Here is an 18161-nt window from a genome sequence, read left to right on the forward strand (position 1 = left end):
TTCCAAATTCTGTAATATTTTGGGGGGCGGGGCCGGGCCGCCGAGCTGAGCGGCAGCCATCCATGCCAGCTCCGGCTCTGGGGTGCTTAAACACGCCAAAACACACCAAAATAAAGCACCAAAAGCCCACCTGGAGCAGGGGAGAGACACAGCAGCAAAACGCAGGGACACCTGCTAAGCCACCGCCGCACAACCCGCACAACCGGAACACGATGAGCCCAAGAGGCCTACCCGCACACGGCGACGGCAGGAGCCACGAGACCAGATGGCTGAGGGAGAGAGGGGGAACCGGACCCGGCCCCGCTCCCCCCCCTTGGGCCGGCGGGGGTGATCCCGGCCCTCGAGTCAAATCTCCGGAGACTGGAGGCAGAATGGCCGCACTTTGGGGACCCCTTTCCCACGTGGAGCCAAGATGGGGGCTAAACGCGCACACTACCAGGAGTCACGCGGGGACACCCTGGCCCACCAGGGAGACGGATTCCACAGATGGACCCCTCCGGGCAGCAGAATGGTCGGCATGGAGCCGGCTCTAACCCCTGGATTAGGTGGTGGTCCGGGGAGGCCTGCCCCCAGCTCTGTGAGCCCTGTGGAGCCGAGGTGAGCTGGACCCCCGGCGGACCGGTGGCCGGGGAGGCGAACACCGGCGACATGTATGTGACCGGAGAAGGGTGAGGCATAATGGGGCTGGAGCTCCAACGGGGTACTGCAAACGTTGGGGAGGTGCAGGGGGCAAGGGGTCCGGGGACTTTTCAGGGGTGGGGGTCTTCCGGACTGCCGATGTCCTTGAGTGCCCACAGCACTGCAGAACTCACAGCCGACCGGCCAGAGCAGGCCTGGAGTGGAACACTGAGGGGGTTGGCCATACCGGGGGAGCTGGAGGGACCCTGCACTGAACAGCCAACCTGGCAAAAATCTGCAACCCGAGCACAAGCCAGCAAGAGGCCACGGCAAAGAGGAGCCCGCACGGCTATGCCATAGGGGGCCATCAACCCCACGCTGGACAATGCTTCCCACCAGGCACAACAAAGCCACATCCAGTGGAGAGACTCACCAGTTCTCGTCCCATAGAACTAGATCAGGATACACACAATCTCTTTATTATTTTATACTGCCTCCTATATCTTGCATATTTCATTTTCAATGCTTCATACTCAGACAGGAAAACAAAAGTTTCTGTCAAGCTAAATCATACCTGTAGCGTACTCTGCATATGTAGATGCTCTATTATGCTGCTGTATTTAAAGATTGACCGCCCGGACCTGTACTTAAGGACCAGGGCCTTACCCAGCCAAAAAAAAAAAAGGGAAAACAAATGAAAATAAAATAAAAAAATAATAATAAGCTCTAATTTAGCAGTCTAATCAGAAACATACTGTATCCTTGTTATTTAGTTGCACGCGTAGTTAGACATAGGTACTGCCCAGATGTACGCTTAATTTACCTAACAGCATGTATATTTCATCATTTTTTTTAATTTTTTTTTTGCACTATTGGTTTTCTTTAAATTATTATTAAGGCATACATGTGTTTAAGCCCGCAAAGCGCAATTATAAGCTACATAATCATGCAGCTTCACGCTCACGAGCAACTAGCGTAACATAATCCCTCTGTTCAATATGCGCAGTCTGTGCTGAAATGTGTACAAACGCATTTCTGCAAAGTCTAGATATGTTTATATGTACTGCCTAACTCGCCTCAGCGCAGGTGATATTCCGCATTGCCCCTTTTGAACCGATACCTTAATCTGAGCTTGTATACCGTGCATACAGTTTTTTGCACTATTAGTTTCTTTACATTTTTATTAAGGCATAATAGGTGTCTAAGCCCGCAAAGCACGGTTATAAGATACATAACCATGCAGCTTCACGAGCAGCTAGCGTAACATAATACTCCCGTTCATTATACGCAGCCTGTGCTGAAATATGTACAAACGCATTCCTGCAAAGTTTATATATGTTTATATGTACGGCCTAACTCGCCTCAGCGCAGGTGTTACTTTGCACTAACCCTTTTGAACCGATACCTTACTCTGAGCTTGTATACCATGCATACAGTTGTTTGCACTATTGGCGTTCTTAGCATTTTTACTAAGGCATATATGGGTTTGAACCCGCAAAGCGCAGTTATCAGATACTTAACCATGAAGCTTAACGCCCACGAGCAGCTAGCGTAACATAATACATCTGTTCATTATGCGCAGTTTGTGCGGAAATATGTGCTAATGCATTCCTGCAAAGTTTATATATGTTTATATGTACTGACTAATTCGCCTCTGCGCAGGCGATGTTCTGCATTGACCTTTTTGAACCGATACCTAAGCCTCTGCGCAGGCGACCGTTTGCTTTCATAACAATCTGTCTGATAAGAGTACTCAAGATATGATACCAATAAACATATTTAAAACAAATTCTGTAATATTTTTGGATAAACGTTTAAAAATTTTTTTTAACAAATTGAAATATAAAAAAAAAAATCATAATAAAAACAACATAAATTAAAAAAAATATATTAGAAAATTCAAATATTTTTCACAAGTTTAAATTATTTTAAATCTCTATACAAAAATTTGAAATCATGTAGAAAGATTACCCAACAATATTAAATTGAGGTCTTAGTGCTGGATTCTTATAGCTGAATAATTAATAAATAGCTGAATAATTTTAGATTTCAAAGGAAGGGTTGCTATTCTGTAAATTGAGTAAGCACTTACTCTGTAAAGAGAATCCAGCCCTTTTACAGTGCTCATGAGTTATGGATTTTACTTTTGGTAAACCCATTGAAAGTGCTTTTGTAAATATCCAGATCTTAAATTACAAACATAGGCCTCAAATTAATATTGTTGGATTTTTTTAAAATTATTTATTATGACAAATATTTACATTTTGTAATATTTCCATATTTTTTATCTATTGATAGATTGTTTACTATATGGTCGATTTTTTGATATTTTAATAGGTTGAAAATTAAATATAAAAGTTTATCAAAAACAAATATTAAATCATTTGGACATCTCAAGATTAAATCAAGGCCTATAATAAGCTTTCCTAATGATTCTATACAATTAGAAAAACTTTCAAAATGACTTATCTACAAACATTCCCATAGACTTAACAGGGACTTTGTGGATAAATCATTTGGAACGTTTACTAACAGTATTGAATCATCTGGAAAGCTTATTAACCCTTTAAGGACCGCTGACGGTTCAGGACCGTCAGCGGTAAAACGTGCGTTTGGACCGCTGACGGTCCTGAACCGTCATAACGGTCTGGGGCTACTTACCTGATCGCCGTCGGTCCCACGGCGGCGATCAGTGCTCCACCCGGTCCAGGGGGGTTGCCTGTCTGCCCGGGCAGTCCCCCCTCGGCAGATCAGGACCCCACGGCCATGTGATCACTCGATCACATGACCGCAATAGGGGTCTGTGTATCTGCCTGCAGGGGGACTGTCTGTGCTGACAGGCAGTCTCCCTGCAAGTGAAAAATCAAAAAAATAAAGTTAAAAAAAAACAGTGTAAAATCAGTGTAAAAAAAAAAAATAATAATATGTGTATATATATATATATATATATGATATATATTCATGTATTATATCTATATATAATATATGTATATGTATCATATATATAATGTCATAAGTGTATTTTTATATTTATATATACGTATATTAATATAAAAATACACTTATATTTAAATTACACACGAATATATACAATATATATAATTGCTATATATATGGTATATATATATTATTATAAAATACAAATAATATGTTAATAAAAATAAATAACAAAAAAAAAAAATGATTTGTAATAATTATAAAAAAATATTTATATATGCAATTTTATTCTAACAGTATTTTGATATATATATATATATATTTATATCAAAATATACTTAGAATGTAATGATATATATATCTATGTATAAATAAATAAATAAAAACAATACGAAATATACATATGTCCATATACATAATTACATAAATAATTTCATAAATATACACGTAGACGTCAAATATATAAATATGTATATATATTAAAATTCTACATGTGTATTTATGTAATATTTTTACCTAATTAAGTAATTTTAATGATTGCAATTTGAGGGACCTGCCTGCCATCCCAGGCCGAAAGTCCAGATAATTTAATTTGCTAGCACTGTGTTTAACCCTGTAACTTTCTATGACACCCTAAAACCTGTACATGGGGGTACTGTTTTTCTCGGGAGACTTCGCTGAACACAAATATTAGTGTTTCAAAACAGTAAAACATATCACAGCGATGATATTGTCAGTGAAAGTGAAGTTTTTTGCATTTTTCACACACAAACAGCACTTTCACTGAGGATATTATTGCTGTGATACATTTTACTGTTCTGATACACTAATATTTGTGTTCAGCGAAGTCTCCTGAGTATAACAGTACCCCACATGTAGAGGTTTTATAGTGTTTGTGAAAGTTACAGGGTCAAATATAAGGCTTGATTTTACTTTTTTTTTAATTGAAATTTGTCGGATTGGTTAGGTTGCCTTTGAGAGCGTATGGTAGCCAAGGAATGAGAATTAGCCCCATGATGGCATACCATTTGCAAAAGAAGACAACCCAAGGTATTGCAAATGGGGTATGTTCAGCCTTTTTTAGTAGCCACTTAGTCACAAACACCGGCCAAAGTTAGCGTTTCTTGCATTTTTAACACACAAACAAATATAAATGCTAACTTTGGCCAGTGTTTGTGACTAAGTGGCTACTAAAAAAAACTGGACATACCCAATTTTGAATACCCTGGGTTGTCTACTTTAAAAAAATATGTACATGTTAGGTGTGTTTCGGGGATTTATGACAGATAACGGTGTTACAAGGTCACTATTGATACATTTAAAATATATATATATTGAAACAGCAATTTCCTACTTGTATTTATAGGCCTATAACTTGCAAAAAAAAGCAATAAAGCATGTAAACACTGGGTGTTTTTAAACTCGGGACAAAATTTTGAATCTATTTAGCAGTTTTTTTCATTAGCTTTTGTAGATAAGTAAAAGATTTTTCAAGTAAAAGTCCAAAAACATGTTTTTTTTTTTAATTTTTCACCATATTTTATTTTTTTTTTTAAATACAATATTGGACATAATACAAATAATGGTATGTAAAGAAAGCCCCTTTTGTCCTGAAAAAAACAATATATAACTTGTATGGGAACCGTAAATGAGAGAGCGGAAAATTACAGCTAAACACAAACACCACAAAAGTGTTAAAACTGCTCTGGTCCTTAACGTACAAACATCGCAAAAACAGGCCGGTCCTGAAGGGGTTAAATCAATGCCACAGCTTGCCCAGTCGAGTACTTTACCAACAACTTAAAGCAACTCAACCAATAAATGTACCAATCTGTGTTTCCAAATGTCTTTGTGCCTCCTAATATAGGTAGAATTATGATTCCCTGTGGAACTAATAAATATACCAAATTGGGCCTATTCAACTCATATCTAAATCCTAATTTTCAATATGAGCCTTTGGTGTATATTGAGCATACTTATTACTATACTATTTCCAGTGGCTCATAAACTGCTTTCCCTCAGACAGAGAAGTCCGAAGCAGGTGCATTTGTTTTGTTGTGTATTATCCCTTAACCCCTTAAGGACCAAACTTCTGGAATAAAAGGGAATCATGACATGTCACACATGTCATGTGTCCTTAAGGGGTTAATGTCTATATTGCACGCTATTCCTGCCTAAATGTTATTTTTTTTTCTGTGTTCACATTAAAAGTTAATGATGGAAATATAATAAAACAGAAGTAGAAATCACAAACATTTGACCAAATGTGTTACATTTTGTTCACAGATGCCTCAACTGTAAATACCCCAATTACTACCCATACAACAAACACAGTTACAACCCAGAGCATATCCACACAATGGCCTACAACTATAACAATAACAATAGCTGAAACAAAGAATAACACTCAACTGACCACACACGGTCACCCTGTAGTCTCTTCAGCCTCTGCGATCTCCACAGCCTCTACAATAGAAAACAAAGACCTGGGTAAGTAATGTATGAGAATTTCTCTGACATTGATATAAATACTGAGTCACTTTGATGACCCATAATTAAGTGATAAATTAGGGGTCACTTTTATACACATTTTGTTATGTTTATTGTATTTGTTTAGAATATACATTTTACACCATCTTAATTGATCTCCTCTACCTTTTCTTCTTTCCCATTGTTTACATTCTTTGTCTCAGCCTACTAATTCCTGCTTTCTCTTTCAAACTACCAAGCTTCACACACTGCTGAGTGATTGATCCTAGCGTCACACAATTAAAGGGACACCCCAGACTCCTAAAACACATTAGCTTGCTGGAAAGCTTTATGTGTCAAGTGTGTCTTATTTTTTCAGTTTGGAAAAAGTGCAGTTTTCAATAGAAATTGGCAGTTTTATAAATTAATCTGGTTAAACCTCCCTACCTTTTCAAGCAGACAGCAGGCCCCTTTATCTCCTGGTTTGGTTAGCTTACTTGCACTGAACTTAAGAGGCAGCAATAAATTGCATTTAGGGAACAAAACAGTATCTAAACAGTGATTTATATATAATTTGTACTTTGGATATGGAGTGTCCCTTTAAATTCCTTTGTATGCTTATACATTAGCCCAGTCACGCATAAAATGGAAAACAATGTGACCAGCAAAATAAACACAGTAAAAAAATGGCACCAGTAAATATAATCCTTCGCTCTGTGTTGGTGCTAATAAAGTAATAAGACTTATTAGCTTTTATCCATGATACAAATTAAATTACGCCACACACATAATAATGTACTAATAATCCTATCAGGCTACTTAAATTCACCTATCTAAGAAAACAAATATAGGGATTCAGTTCCACCAGGATCCCAATATCGGTGGGTTCTACACTAAATCCAAATGTGGGAGACAAATGTAGTGGTGGGTTTAACAACATACGGCAATATGGTGCAACTGAATCCCCAGATTTATTTTCTTAGATAGGTGAATTCAAGTTGACTAATAAGACTATTAATATATTATTTATATTATTATGTTTGTGCTGTAATTTAATTTGTAACATGTATGAATATTGGTCACCACGGCAGCACCATTCCTGCAGAATGCATATTTTGGGTGTGCCCCCAATCCTTTTTTCTTCATTAGCTTTTATCAGCACGAACACTGTTCCTGTAGCATGTAAGCTCACAGATTGTCTCAAATAGCCAGTTGTATAAATATACGACGGGAGTCATATTAAGTCTATAGGCAAAGTTCTTTTTTTTCTTCAGCACCAGTTGTCTAATTTTACATAATGGTATATTACTCTGTCCATAACAATATGGTTAGTATCTACATTTTGTAAAGCACTCTGGATAAGATGGCTATTTAAGAACTGTTATGTAACAGAGAAAGAATGGCTAGACATACAGTGAGGGAAAAAAACATTTGATCCCCTGATGATTTTGTATGTTTGTCCACTGACAAAGAAATGATCAATCTATAATTTTAATGGTAGGTGCATTTTAACAGTGAAAGACAGAATAACAAAAATTTTAAAAACAATAATAACAAAATAACAAAAAGAAATCCATAAAAATACATGTCAAAAAGTTAAAAATTGATTTGCATGTCAATGAGTCAAAATAAATATTTGATCCCCTATCAATCAGCAATATTTCTGGCACCTAGGTGTCTTTTATACAGGTAATGAGCGGAGATTAGGAGCTCCTAATCTTAGTTTGTTACCTGTATAAAAGACACCTGTCCACAGAAGCAATCAATCAGATTCTAAACTCTCCACCATGGACAAGACCAAAGAGCTGGAACAAGATTGTAGACCTACACAAGGCTGGAATGGGCTACAAGACCATCGCCAAGCAACTTGGTGAGAAGGTGACAACAGTTGGTGCAATTATTCTCAAATAGAAGAAACACAAAATAACTGTCAGTCTCCCTCGGTCTGGTGCTCCATGCAAGATCTCACCTCGTGGAGTTTCAATGATCAACTGGGACCATAGCCACCAAGAAAACAATTGGTAACACGCTACGCCATGAACAAGTGAAATCCTGCAGTGCCCCCTGCTCAAGAAAGCACATGTACAGGCCCATCTGAAGTTTGCCAATGAACATCTGAATGATTCAGAGGAGAACTGAGTGAAAGTGTTGTGGTCAGACGAGACCAAAATCAAACTCTTTGGCATCAACTCAACTCGCCGTGATTGGAGGAGGAGCAATGCTGCCTGTGAACCCAAGAACACCATATCCACCGTCAACCATGGAGATGGAAACATTATGCTTTGGGGTGTTTTTCTGCAAAGGGGACAGGACAACTGCAGCGCATCAAAGAGATACGATGGACGGGGTCATGTACCGTCAAATCTTGGGTGAGAACCTCCTTCCCTCAGCCAGGACATTGAAAATGGGTCATGGATGGGTATTCCAGCATGACAATTACCCAAAACACACAGCCAAGGCAACAAAGAAGTGGCTCAAGAAGAAGCACATTAAGGTCATGGAGTGACCAGTCTCCAGACCTGAATCCCATAGAAAATATGTGGAGGGAGCTGAAGGTTCGAGTTGCCAAACGTCCAAATGACTTGGAGAGGATCTGCAAAGAGGAGTGGGACAAAATCCATCCTGAGATGTGTAAAAACCTGGTGGCCAATTAAAGGAAAAAAAAAAAATTCAGTGTGTGGAAACCAACAGTAAATGGTTTTGTATGTGAGAATTACTACTGTATATATGAGCAATAGTGCATGTTAAAGCTTTGTGCCAAAAGCTCGCCATACAAACTACAGCCCCTGGGACCCCAAACCCCTGGAATAAAAGACCCGTGATTAAAGACAATTTTAGTGTTTACCCATCCCTTTACCACTAAATACATATAGGTGAGGTGGGGTTTTCTTCTCGTACCTTTTCTAATAATAAAAAAATGAATTCAAAATAATAAATTTTGATATAAAAGTATTGCACAGGATCCTCATCTCCCTTTGTAATATTTCTAAACAAAGGTAAATAAACAGGGTTAATTACTATAGCAAGAATTCAGAGTGAATTCAAAGGTGAATCTACAATTTAAGGTCAAAATTGTCAAACCAAAAATATTCTTTTGAATTCTCACTTTAGTAAATAACCCGGTAAGTGTCAGATTGTGAGCATAGAACTGTGAATTCACTATCACCGAGGTTGAATTTAATGGTTACGTATTTCTGTTTTGTATTAATACCTGGTATAATTATATAACAAAACTGAAATTTTTTACATATTTTCATGAAAATTCCAGGAACAACTAACACAGTTAAAACAAGTAACACAACTCCGTCTGATCTGACAACGGCTATGAATAACAGCACAATCTTCACTGATAACAGCACTACAGAGTCTTATAAAACTACATCCTTTCAAAACACATCAACGATTACCACTACAGCTAAAGCTACTGAATCACAAGTCAACCCAACACAAAAATCTGCCTTAACCACTATCCCTACGAACATCACAACGGAGGAGAACAAGAAATGTCAGATTGTAAGTATGCACATTATATTCAATCACGTCAGCTATTTTATTTTTATTTTTTATTTCAAGAAAACCTTTTGCTCTCAATGCATGTGGCCTTGCTTTACAATTCTATTCGATTAAAAGGAAGCTGTTCATCTTTTTAATATGAACTCTTTTGAGTCGCGAGATTTTAAGTTATTAAATGTATATTTACATAATGTTTTACCAATACTAGTTTTAATATTCTAATACTTTTGCAGGTGTTACAATTTGTATTTTGAATTACTTTGTTGCCAACCAAGTTGTGAAGCAGTCTCTGTTGAGAATACTTCCAAAGTTACTTGCTAAAGTGAGAATTCAAAGTGAATTTTCCAATTTGAATTTCAAATTCACTTTGCATTTATTTTAAATCTCCCTTTAGAAAATAACTCTGTCTGTGTTATTCGTTTCATATTAGCTTTACAATTAAGCAAAAAACAATTAAGCAAAACGTAAAGGGACCTTCTGGGCACCATAGCAATTTAATTGAAATTAAGTTGTCAAAGTACCACAAGGTCCCTTTAGGAGTTAAACCATTCACGATGGTTAAACCACCAAAGTCTCCTCTCCAGTGGTTTGCCCTGCTCCCTCCAACATACGCTTTCTGAAAATGTTCAAAATGAACGCCTCGGACACCCATTGCCTAGGGTGCTGCTGATTGGCTTAGAACGGTTAGCTGACATTCTAAGCCAATCAGTAGTAAACATTTGCAAAATGGCTTGAGAAAAATACGTAACCGCTCTAAGCCAATCATCATCGCCCATACCTGCATCAGCCCGAGGCTTCTGTTGTGAACATTTTCAAAAAGCAGATATTGGAGAGGCCAGAGCGAAATGGCCCTCGAGAGGAGACTTTGGGGTTAAACAGTTCATGAGCAGTTTAATCCTTAAAAGTAAGTAAGCTCCATGAACCTCCATAACCGCCACAATTTAATTTTTATGATGTTGTTATGGTGCCCACAGTGATCCTTTAGGTATGTAATAATAGGAAGTATGAGATAAATACCCTGTTTGATGTGACAAAGTCAGCTGAGTAAGTCTCTAAGTAAACTTCAATGTTATGTCCCCAGTGGACAATAAACAGTGCTAAACCTTATTAAACCTTGTTGGGGCAGTTTTAGTGTGTTTTGTTACTTCAGTATACTGAATATATATTGGATGGTAGGGGCATTGGTAGCGAGCAGCTGACCAGGACTGGATCCCTGAATGGCTTGCTGAAAACACCTGTGTGTGATTTAGGCATCCTTTGATTGTTAGCCTGGAGTTCCCTGCAATAGTGAGTGAAAGTAATATATCATTTGTGACAGTGACAGCTTAATGCAGCATTGTTGGCATTAGTTATACAACCTAGTGTGGAGGCAATTGCTGTGGATGCAGGAATTTATTGCAATTGCACAGGTGAAATGTTGAAAGACTGAGGTTAATGCAAAGGATAGCTTTATATAATTCTTTAAATTAATGAGATTTGGTTTCATAATGTAATTCATAGAAAACATTAACGTTTAGGATTTAACATAGGGCAATGTATAGGCTGGAGATTTAGAAGGGGTGTAAGTCAACACATGTTGGAGTAGCCAATAGATATGAACACTTGGACTGAAGCCCCTGGTCACTGAAAAGTGTGTATATATATTTTTAATCATTTTTAAAATCATTTATTTCCTTATCCTTGTGGGACGGTACTTTTAGTGGAAATGGTTTGACTCTTGCCAGGAAGACAGCGCCAGAGTTCTTCTGACACATTAACTACTACAGTGACTGCCCCTTTAATGATATGTGGGGAAAGTGGTATCTGCAGGTTTATTTTATTAACCACTCATTCCTCTGGCCTTAGTTGTTAAGGGAACATAGGGACTCACAGATGTTTATTTAATTTTATTTTGTACCATTTACACTCTGGCATTTTTTAAATCCAACCAGCCTTTTTTTCCAAGGGCGGAGGGAATTGTGGAAAACAGTAGAAAAGACTTAAGCCTAAAAAAGCTCACTAGATACTAGAAGACAAACAAGTAAATTAAAAATATATCTAGTAAACTTGAAGAGAATTGATTGGAACAAACAAAATTATGTTTAATTTCTATTTTGTTATTAATATCCATTTTAGACATGTGAAACCCTTGTGAACCAGAATCCAAATTTAGAGGTGGTCTGCTTTGAATATAATGAGAGAACTAATTGTGTAAGTATCTTTGTGTCTTAAAGATGCCATTGTATTATAAAGACAGGTTCTTATAAAATGGAGGCTCCCACAAATGTCAAAAGAGATGGTGGTACACATATATGGGAACTGATGATAGCTATTTCAGATCTACAAAGTCCAGATCAAATTAGCACATTTGTTGTAATTTTAGCCACTTTGTTGGATTGTCATTGTAGATTTGCGTGTGCTTATGCGTCATCTTCACCATTTTGTTTACTAGGCATAGTAAAACTCAGTAAACATGCTCCTATTTCCCAGCTACTTAAGTCTTTAACAAACAAATATTCCCGATGGTCAGTTCTGCCCACTTCCTATAATTGTTCTATAAATGATGCAAGGATGTGGAGGAAAACCGAGACCCCATTAGGAAACATAATGGCATTCCTTTTCTCCTACATAGTGTTTGGGCTTACTGCACATAAACAAGTGTCCCAACAGCCCCTAAAAGAAAAATACAGTAATACATCAGAATTGACTTATCTCATACACATATAGGCCTAAATTGCACGACATTTCCTTACCATATCTGTATTTTTAACAATGTAAGTGATCACACACTTTTAAAAGATAAACAGGAAGTGAGATTAGGAAAGGACTATTGCTGTCACTTGTGCCCGAGGAGGCACTCAAACTGAAATGTTTTTGCTCAAGTATGTGAAATGACATTTGAACTGGGAATTAATGAAAGTGGAAGGAGACAGATGTTGAGGCAGAAGAAAGCAGTCTGGATGTTAAGGAGGATTGTGATAGGAACCAAAGAAAGAAAGATATAAATGGAGACAGGGAACAGGATGGGGAGGGTTTAGACAGGGTTGAGGAGCAATAGAAAGGGCAGGAGAGGGCTGGCAGCCTTAGGCCTGGGGGGGGGAAAAGTGGCCCATTGCACCAAGAGGAGAGTAAAAACACCTTTCCCATGTGATTGAAAGGTGGGGCAGTCACCTAAACAGACACTCAATGACAGGCACACACACTTGCTGATTTGACACACACTCACAAACACACACTCACACACACTAGGGTTGCCACCTTTCTTGAAAAAAAATACCGGCCATGCTAATTTGCATAATATATTATGTATGCATGACATCACTGGATATAAGTCACAAGGAGTGACATAAGTGAAAAAATTAATTTAAAACAAGGAAAATTCTGAAAAATCACAGAACGACTTACAGTTTGATTCTGCTGTATAGAAGGATTGCTCTACAGTTTAGGGAGATTGCACTGCCCTTCTGAGTGCTCACTCAAAAGACTCAGCAGCAACAGGCTGTTTGCGTCACATCCCTGTCTGCATCATAGCTCCTAGCACCCCAGTGTTTCTTTCTCAGGGCTTCCCAGTAACCCAGTGTCTCTGTCAGGGGCTCCCAGTACCCCAGTGTCTCTGTCAGGGGCTCCCAGTGTCTCTGTCAGCCCTTTTAGGGGCTCCCAATACCCCAGTGTCTCTGTCAGGGGCTCTCAGTACCCCAGTGTCTCTGTCAGGGGCTCCCACTACCCCAGTGTCTCTCTCAATGGCTCTCTCAGGGGCTCCCCCATCCCTCACTTACCTGCTGCCTGCTTGAACGTGCTCTGTGATGTATAGCTGTTCCCCACGGATTCGGTGAGTAGAGAGAGACAGGGAGATAAAGTAACTTCCTATGCCGGCCTCTCTCCACACACAAACCTACTGCCCGGCGCCAGTATTGCAGTCTAAACTTAGAAAAATACCGGCATTTGTATAGCCGGTATTACTGCAATACCGGCACCGGCCAGAAATACCGTCTGTGCCGGTAAAATACCGCCAAGGGGGCAACCCTAACACACACACATACAGACACACTGTTACAGGCATACTGACACACACAGACAGACATACTGACACACACACAGGCATACTGACTGACACACACAGACAAACTGGTACACACACAGAGACAGGGGCTCTCAGTACCCCAGTGTCTCTGTCAGGGGCTCTCAATAGCCCAGTGTCTCTGTCAGGGGCTCCCAGTACCCCAGTGTCTCTCTCTCTCAGGGCCTCCCAGTACCCCAGTGTCTCTGTCAGGGGCTCTCAATAGCCCAGTGTCTCTGTCAGGGGCTCCCAGTACCCCAGTGTCTCTCTTTCAGGGCCTCCCAGTACCCCAGTGTCTCTCTTTCAGGGCCTCCCAGTACCCCAGTGTCTCTGTCAGGGACTCTCAGTACCCCAGTGTCTCTGGCAGGGGCTCCCACTACCCCAGTGTCTCTCTCAATGGCTCTCTCAGGGGCTCCCCCATCCCTCACTTACCTGCTGCCTGCTTGGACGTGCTCTGTGATGTATAGCTGTTCCCTGCGGATTTGGTGATAAGAGAGAGACAGGGAGAGAAAGTAACTTCCTATGCCGGCCTCTCTCCAGACACAAACCTACTGCCCGGCGCTGGTATTGCAGTCTAAACTCAGAAAAATACCGGTATTTGTATAGCCGGTATTACTGCAATACCGGCCAGGTGGCAACCCTAACACACACACAGACGGACACACTGTTACAGGCATACTGACACACACAGACAGACATAACGACACACACACAGGCATACTGACTGACACACACACACAGACAAACTGGTACACACACAGAGACATAGTTGCACACACATAGACAGACATACAGACACACACAGTCAGACATACTGACACACACACAGACATACTGGCACACACATACACACAGGCATACTGGCACACACACACACACAGGCATACTGACACACACACACACACACAGATTACTGACACGCAAAGAGACATACTGACACACACACACACACACACATTTTTAAAGCCAGTAGACAGGGGCTGAGTAAGGGGACAGGGCTGTAGTAGGGGGATAGGGGCTTTAGTGGGGGGACAGGGGCTCTAATGGAGGTTATGAGCTGTAATTGGGGGGTTAGGAAATGTAGTGGGGGGATAAGGGATGAAGTAGGTTGATGGCTACAATTTGGGAAAGGGGCTGTAGTGTGGGTGATATGGGTTGCAATTCAGGGAGAGGAGCTGTAGTGGGGATGTTATGGGGGCTGTGGTGGGGGGCATGGGGCTGAGGAAGGGGGACAGAAGCTGAAAGGGGAGGACAGGAGCTGAAAGTGGGGGACAGGAGCTGATTGGGGGGGCAGGGGCTGATGAGGGGGGGCAGGGGCTGAGGAATGGGGACAGGGGCTGAGGAAGGCGATAGGGGCTGAGGGAGGGGGACAGGGACTGATGAAGGGGATAGGGGCTGAGGAAAGGGACAGGGCTGAAGAAAGGGACGGGGGACAGAGCTGAGAAAAGGGACAGGGGCTGAGAAAGGGACAGGGCTGAGGAATGGGACAGGGGAAGGTGGACAGGGCTGAGCAACGGGACAGGGGCTGAGCAAAGGGAGAGGGGCTGAGCAAAACGATAGGGGCTGAGCAAGGGAAGAAGGGCTGAGCAAAAGGACAGGGGCTGAGCAAAGGGAGAGGGTCTGAGCAAAAGAACAGGGGCTGAGCAAGGGGACAGGGGCTGAGCAAGGGGACAGGGGCTGAGCAATTCCCTTTGTTATTATTAAAATTTCTTTAAGGTGAATATATATTAAGGGGACGCTCCAAGCACCAAAACCATTACATCCCACTTTAGGGGTTATGGAGCCAGGAGTGCCTTGGTGCTGTTAGTAACCAAACTGTTTAAAAGGTCATTCATCCTTTTCAGACAGTTATCTCATTCATTGCATCAATCAAAAGCAGAAAAAGCAGTTAAAAATGAAATGTTTTCATATTTATCTGCTGCTTCTTCTTGCCTGCGTTTCTTACTCCAGCAGGGGCAGGAGGGCAGCCTAGCCAATCATGGGGAAAAAAAGCATTGTGCATGCAGGAGTCAGGTGTGCGTGCACAATTGCAATATCTTGCAACATCAGTGATCAGATCATCAGAGGAAGCAGTGTGTGTGTTTCCAATGGGGGAAGTGTTTGTCTATACTGGACGCAGTGAGTGTGTGTGTGTGTAAAGTAGATGCAGTGCTTGCGTGTGCGTGGATTTGTGGTGTGGGATAGTGACTGTGTTCTTTGGGGGTGAAAGAAGAGCAGTTAATTTTCTACCTATTTTTAAGTGTATTCCCCCCTTCCTGCTTCTTATTTCGGACCTGGCAGAAGGACACTACCTTTCTTTGTGATCTGGTGGTACACTAGAGACTCCTGCGTGCAACTCTGCCAGGTGCAGGCTCTTCTTGTGAGCCCCAACAATGTTTAGTATTGTAGCGTTGCCATGGTAATCTGCCGTATTGCTCTGACTGTCGGGGCTTGCAAGAGGACCCAGCAGAGGTAAAGGCTGGGAGTCTTCTGGGTCACCCTCACCATATAAGCTTGCAATACTCATTTGTAATACACTGACAGGTGTGTGTCCTGTGCCCAGTGGCGTACACACAATCCATGGGGCCCCAGTGCAAAACTGATCCGTGGGCCCCCTCCCTCCGCCACCCACTTTCTCCCCCCGACAGACACACACATACACACAGATACATACACACACACGACACACATACATACATACAAACAGACAGGCACACATACATGTAAAAACACTCTAGAATGCAGTGGGTAAACTCCAGGAGCTGGCTAGTGACTAATGGCTATAGTACTGTGTATGGACAATAAAATATGTGGAATAAAATAAGTAAAATTTAAATTGTGCTGTGCCTTTAAATGCTCAATATGTGTGATATGCCTTTAAATGCAATAAGGGATCATGGATAAAAAACAGGTAGATAGAAAGGGGAAATGGATAAAGTGAGGTAGATGAAAAAAGGGGAGAAAAGAGATAAATAAATATAAAGAGCAAATGTAAATGAAATAAAAAAAGGATAATAAAATGAAATATGGTAAGATAAATAAATTGAACTCCTGGAAAGGTATGCAGCCAATATGTGCAGAACAGGTGTCTCAATCCCCAATGTAATGTGGGGTAGATAATGCCTGTTCCAAATAATATACTTTGTAGTATCAAAGATAAAAGTATCTTAATGTTAAGCAATACAGTACATGTAACTGTTAGCTTTAGCGATATAAACAATGTATCGCTATAGACTGAAGCAAAAAAAAACTGGATATATTTATCAAAAAAATGCCAGTGTATTTAACGTTTTAAAAGAGTTAAAAAAGGTTAAAAATGCAAAAAATATGGGTCAGATGTAGTTCAGAAGTGCATTACCAGACTGTCAAATGACAGCAAGGACCTTCGAATTGTTTGAAGATGGATTTGGATTGAGTTGACAGATGGTCTGTATTCCGGCTGCTGGTGAGGACGGCGTGGGTCTGAGTGCACGTCCCGAACAAAAGCCTCACTTCGGGAGACGTGCAGAACGGACAATTCCGGTTACAGTTGTTGCCAAAGGTCCTGCGTGGAAGAATGAACTGCTGCTGGTGAACGCGGTCTGCTTCTGTATTCTGCTATGAAGATCTGTCTTACGCGTTTCGTAGGGAATGCGCCCTACTTCATCAGAGACGTGATTCTGTCTATTGCTTCAGTCATTCCAAATACACATTTCATTTACCAATAAAACATTCTTATGTTGTAGAAATTAAATATGTGGTATAGAATACATAATAAAGTATAAAAATAGGATATATAAATAAAGTATAAAAATAGAAAGTTTATAGGGATAAACATTTTGTAAAATCTTTTGTATTTTGAACATTTATATCTAATGTTAAATTAATTTGATAGAGGATAATGATTCAACTTGTTCATAAATGTACACATACAGACATACAGATAGACACACACACAGACACATACAGACAGACACAGACAGACACACACACACATACAAAGACACATACATGCAAACAGACAGGCACACATACACACAGACAGACACACAGACACACACATACAAACAAACACACACACAATGTTTAAGTCACCCTCCTGTTTCCTACCTTTTAGGGGTCCAGTGGTGGCTCAGGGTGATGGTAGTCAGAGTTCCCACTCTGACGCCCTCCTCTGCTTCCTTCTGCGGGCTCTGTGTGTTAGCTGGGAGGAGTGACGTGCAGCGCTGACCAGGCCCCCTGACAATCCATCTCCATCGGGAGGCCCTAACAGCATAGGCCACCCGATTGACCCCTTGAACGTGGTGGGGCCGGGCCCCCTGGAGTGATGGGCCCGGTCGCAGCTGCGACCGCGGTATGTACGCCACTGCCTGTACCCCACTAATGAAATAAAAAAATCATCTTTAACAGTAAAGAAAACTTATCGCCCCAAAAACAACAATATATATTTTGGGGACTATAGGTTTCCTTCTATTGCTGTGCCCCCTTTGCTATGTAAAGTGAAAGTTAAAGATTGATTAGTGCTGAGACTGCTCTGCCTCTGCCACGTGCTCAGTCTTCGAATATGTCGGAATGCTGCTGATGTCTTCTGTGATCTCCTCCAATGTAATTCTTCCATAGAAACACTACA

General features: G+C 40.7%; 1 protein-coding gene across 1 annotated transcript in view; it reads left to right on the plus strand.

Moving 5' to 3' along the window:
- The window catches only part of CD34 (CD34 molecule), a 74001-nt gene that overhangs the window by 39483 nt on the left and 16357 nt on the right, over nt 1–18161 (plus strand). Inside the window, exons 2-4 of the mRNA XM_063450985.1 lie at nt 5842–6045; nt 9293–9537; nt 11653–11727. Coding sequence (XP_063307055.1) covers nt 5842–6045; nt 9293–9537; nt 11653–11727 — 524 coding nt within the window. The remainder of the gene's footprint in view (nt 1–5841; nt 6046–9292; nt 9538–11652; nt 11728–18161) is intronic.

This window comes from Pelobates fuscus, chromosome 1 (assembly GCF_036172605.1).
Source record: "Pelobates fuscus isolate aPelFus1 chromosome 1, aPelFus1.pri, whole genome shotgun sequence".
Taxonomy (NCBI): Eukaryota; Metazoa; Chordata; class Amphibia; order Anura; family Pelobatidae; genus Pelobates; species Pelobates fuscus.